Source organism: Sinocyclocheilus anshuiensis, unplaced genomic scaffold, assembly GCF_001515605.1.
Source record: "Sinocyclocheilus anshuiensis isolate Anshui unplaced genomic scaffold, SAMN03320099.WGS_v1.1 scaffold1957, whole genome shotgun sequence".
NCBI classification, from domain to species: Eukaryota; Metazoa; Chordata; class Actinopteri; order Cypriniformes; family Cyprinidae; genus Sinocyclocheilus; species Sinocyclocheilus anshuiensis.
The window spans coordinates 883,819-889,173 of NW_015537935.1; the positions used below are offsets into that span (position 1 = coordinate 883,819).

At 38.6% G+C, this 5,355-nt stretch overlaps 1 protein-coding gene across 2 annotated transcripts in view; it reads left to right on the forward strand.

Moving 5' to 3' along the window:
* rpn2 (ribophorin II) overlaps positions 1–5,355 on the forward strand; it is a 28,395-nt gene that overhangs the window by 6,564 nt on the left and 16,476 nt on the right. For both annotated transcript variants that reach the window (XM_016447284.1, XM_016447292.1), the window contains exons 4-5: positions 1,527–1,702; positions 1,808–1,883. In XM_016447284.1, the coding sequence (XP_016302770.1) occupies positions 1,527–1,702; positions 1,808–1,883 (252 nt within the window). The remainder of the gene's footprint in view (positions 1–1,526; positions 1,703–1,807; positions 1,884–5,355) is intronic.

Sequence of the window (5,355 nt, forward strand, 5' to 3'; positions counted from 1 at the left end):
GCTGAGGAAATACTTCAACTTCGCGCTGTCGATCGCCGGATCGGCTTTCACCGTGGATGAAGCAGAGTCCAGCCCGGTGTCGTCACATGTGGTTGCCACAGGCATCACAATATGGTAAGGGACGTAACATTTCCGTCACACACTTGAGGTATTCTGCCAATCATAACGCACTGGATAGCTGGCCAATCAGCGTACACCTCGCTTTTCAGACCGATGAGCTTTGTAAAAATCGACGCGTTTCAGAAAGGCGGGGCATAGAGGAGCAACAATAATGTACATTATGTGGAAAATAATGTGTTTTTTTTTAACCTTAAACCGCATAAACACATTGCATTACACCAAAAAACAACATAATGTTCTTTTTAGCAATATCATATGATCCCTTTAAGGCTTGCGTTGTCCTGTTTGCAATTGGCTAAAAAGGAAAAATATATAAGTCCACAGTTTTATGATAAGCTATGAAATCCTTATAATCAAGTGATGATAAACTTACTCTTTGTAAATAAGTAACGTTAGTGAAATTAAAGAGAGATGCTTTAGCTCCATCCCTAATCCTGACAGTCTGGCATTGTCTTGTCAAAGTGCTCACTGTATTGTGCTCATAACACAATTTACTTTATGATATAAACTACAATATAAAGTTAAAACTGAATAAGATTTCATTTAAACTTTGATTTCGTATTGTCTCAGCTTTCACAGCTTACTAGCGACATCACTAGCTATTAATAGTCTGACACTGGTGGCTAATTAAGCTGTCAACATAATGCTAAAAATGACCAAAAAACACACAGAAACAACTGTTCAGTCTTACTTGTGAAAGATAATACCCCGAGATCTGATTTTATTATTGTGCGACGGTTTGTAGATGCCCAAGCTAATACCAAGTCAGGTATGTTTTCGCCTGTCCCAATATGAGAGTTATGGAGAGTTGCCCGCACCAATATGGCAGTAACGTTGACGTGCGGTCGAGTGGCCAATGAGGCATCTAGGTATTTATTATGTCTATGGTTCCAACAAAGTAGTTGTTGCAACACACAGAAGTAAACAAAGGTGTATGTTTGTAGAGTAATTTACAACAGCTTCGAACGCGGCTCAACCAATCAGAATCAAGGACCGGAACTATCCGTTTTATAATGTACTTTTTACTACATGGAAGTTTTGGTTGTTTGGGCTTTCAGTGGATGAACAGAAAGGATAAGAAAATATTAAAAATATCTTCATTGCTATTCCGAAATTGAATGAAAGTCTTAAGGGTTTGGAACGACATGAAGTTGAGTAAATGGTAACAGATCTTTCATTTTAGGGTGAACTAAACCTTTAAGTTAAAAGATCTTTCTTTGCTCAACCTCCTGAAAAAACCTGTTTAAACATGGTTTGGTGGACTTGGCTAGTTTAAGCTAGTCTCCTTGGCTAAGCTGATGTTTCACTGGGCGGCCAAAAAGTCACTTCAAAATAATGCGTCACATTGCACACAGTAATTTTCACTAGCAAATCCACAAATTGTTGCTGTATTTTGATCCTGACAGATTCCTGTGTCAAATGACACTCGTGATTTGCTTTTGGCCACTGTCAGTGAGGACTCCACTGCCTCTCAGATCCATCAGTCTGTGAGTGCTCTCAGCTCTCTTGGGTTGCCTCTGGCCTCACAGGAAGTGGTCAGTGCCCTGAAAGCTCGCATCTCCAAAGAGGATAATGTCTTGACGTAAGTACATTTCCTTACGTTGTTTTGACTTGAGGCTTGCTTTGTGGTATCTTTTTATTTAGTTTGATTTTGAGACCTAACTCTGATTTTCTCTTCTCCTGTCAGAATCATTTTGGCACTGCAGACTGCGTCTCGTCTCTCTCAGCAAGCTGAACTTGGAGATATACTGGAGGAGATTGAGGTGAGAGTTTAGTACGTCACTTCAGATTTATTAGCCACAGAACAGTCAACTGTAAGCCTAGACCAGACTACTGAAATTAAAAAACTTAGGGAAACGTTGCTATATGGTCATAAAAGTAGATTTTCTATAAAATATGATTTTCTTTTCTATTTAAATGCACATTTCTTTTAGAAATTGATAATTTATATACTCGATCTTCACAAAATTATGTGAATGCACAAGTTACGTGCTAGTCAGAACGTGTAACTCCCATTGTGAATGCTCTCTTCCTGTAGGATCACACTGAAACGACATGGTGCAAAAGCACAAAAAAAAGCACAATATTCTATTAAAATAGTTTGCTAATTATAATGTAACGTACATATCCTGGGACAGCTTGGTGTTGCACATCTTGCACTTAATTGCACAACTGCGTTTTCTTCATTATCATGTGATTCGTCCCTGCATTTTTTTGATGCCATAACAAGAAATCATTTTAAATTGAAACATACTGCTGAAGAAAATGATGAGAAAAAAACACAGCTAGGTCATTAATAATATCATCAATATTTTTAAAAAGGAACATCTAAATAGAATATGATGTTGCTTTTTGAGCTGTGCTGAGGCTGACGAGTGAATGAACTAGGGGTCGACCGATATGTGTTTTTCAAGACCGATACCGATGCTGATTATTACAGATCAAGTAGACCGATAACCTTTTAAAAATGTTATCAAAACCGATAAAATTTTGAACCGATATATATGTCTGGTGTAAAAATGAAAATGAATGTCAAAATTAAGAATAACAAGGGCTCTGACAAGTTCAAAAACGCACTTTCATTCATGAATTAAACAGCTGAGCTGTTACTTTATTTGGAACTATTTTCGTTGATGAAATAGAGCAATTTTGACGGGTTGCCATGAGGAACTTGTTTCTGTAGTCTATGTAAATTATATGAAGATAGTTTTACTCCAATGAAACTGTCAAATGCTCATGAAGTGACTCTTAGAGGGAGTCAGAGCAGTTCTGGAGATGTTGTTCATGTATTTATGGATACTAGTCCATATTGCGACTCTATTTAAGTGTACTGACCTACTTCTGATTAATTCATCCACACTGACAAATTCCGTGACATTCCGCGTCATATACAGTAAATTCCATTTATATGACTGGGTTCTGCGATTCCGTCAGTTTTTTCCGCATCGCGGAGATCAGAGATAATATTGAGGTGTTTTGCAACTTCAGTGTAACGTTAGTGGATTGTGATTTATTGCAACTTAAGCAACGTCTGCTGCTGCCTTACCTTTGAGAGACAACTGATGCGTGATCACTGAAGCAGCTCCAGTTAGCAAGCGCTTTCAGAGTGAGAGTGAATTCCGCATTGATTGGTCGGACTCGTGACGCCCAACAAATCAGATGGGCGGTGGGCGGAGATTGCTTTAGGCCACAGAGTGGTGAGTTCTGACAGGCTTCATCAGAGCCAAATAGCGCATTTCAAAAGTAAGTTATTTTATCTGCGAATCGGTTTTGAAAATGATCGATACCGATAATCATAAAAATGCTTCATATCGGCGCAGATAATCGGCCAGGCCGATAATCGATCGACCCCTAGAATGAACACTAGTAAATTAAGTGCTTTGGTAGCACAGCTGATTTAACTTAACCAAATGTGTCCTGCATAGGATTAATCAGATATATACAACATAAACCTAAAATTACAACTTAAATTTGCACAAAATCTCACATGCTAAAATACAGGTGCACAAAGAATTTACAACATAGATTATATTACAACACTGTTTTCATTTATAATTTTTATTATCAAGTGATTCCTTGCATCACTGTGCACTTTCAGAGCCTTACTTTCACTTTGTTACCTAGGTCTTGATGGTATGCTGTCCCATCGCTAACCTATCAGGCCAAATGATCATTGTTTACATGATCAATTATCAATGTCACGTTTGAGTACTCAAATATATTTGGATTATATTTACATTTAGTCATTTAGCAGATGCTTTTATCCAAAGCGACTTACGAATAAGGGCAATAGAAGCAATCAAAACAAAAGAGCAATAATATGTAAGAGCTGTGACAAGTCTCGGTTGGTCTAACGCAGTACACGTAGCAAGGTTTTTATATATATGTATATACAGTGCTGCTTGAAAGTTTGTGAACCTTTACAATTTTCTATATTTCTGCATAAATATGACCCAATTCATCATCAGATTTTCGCACAAGTCCTGAAAGTAGACAAAGAGAACCCAATCAACCAAATGAGACAAAAATGTTTTCTTTGTCATTTATTTATTGAGAAAAATGACCCAGTGTTACATTTCTGTGCGGTGCAAAAGTATGTGAATCTCTATGATTAGCTGTTAATCTGAGGGTGAAATTAGAGTCCATCTGTTCAGAGATGTTTTCAAACAGTGGAATGACTATCAGGTGTCATTGCCTGCCCTGTTTTAGTTAGAGAACAGGGATCTATGAAAGTCTGATCACGTTTGCGGTAGTGAATCATGGCACGAACAAAAGAGATCTCTGAGGACCTCAGAAAAAGAGTTGTTGTTGCTCATCAGGCTGGAAAAAGGTTACAAAACCATCTCTAAAGAGTTTGGACTTCACAAATCCACGGTCAGACAGATTGTGTAGAAATGGAGGAGATTCAAGACCACTGTTACCCTCCCCAGAAGCGGTCGACCAACAAAGATCACTCCAAAAGCAAGACCTGTAATAGTCTCCGAGGTTGCAAAGGAACCCAGGGTAACTTCTAAGCAACTAAAGGCCTTTCTCACATTGGCTAATGTTAATGTTCATGAGTCCACCATCAGGAGAACACTGAACAACCATGGTGTGCATGGCAGAGTTGCAAGGAGACAGCCACTGATCTCCAAAAAGAAAATCACTGCCCGTCTGCAGCTTGCTAAAAATCATGTGGACAAGCCAGAGGACTATTGGAGAAATGTCTTGTGGACAGATGAGACCAAAATATAATTTTTTGGTTTATATGAGAAGTGAACTGTTTGGAGAAAAGAACACACTGCATTCCAACATAAGAACCTCATCCCATCTGCGAAACATGGTGGTGGTAGTATCGTGGTTTGGGCCTGTTTTGCTGCATCTGGGCCAGGATGACTTACTATCATTGATGGAAGAATGAATTCTGAATTATTCCAGCATATTCTAAAGGAAAATGTCAGGACATCTGTCCGAGAACTGAGTCTCAAGATAAACTGGGCCATGCAGCAAGGCAACGACCTCAAGCACACAAGTCATTTTACCAAAGGATGGTTAACGAAAGACAAAGTTAATGTTTTGGAATGACTGAGTCAGAGTCTGGACCTTAATTCAATTGAAATGTTGTGGAAGGAGCTGAAGCAAGCAGTTCATAGGAGGAAACCCATAACATCACAGAGTTGAAGTGGTTCTGTACTCAGTAATGAGCTAAAACTAATACAAGCCGTTGTGCAGGACTGATCAGCAGTTACAAGAAAC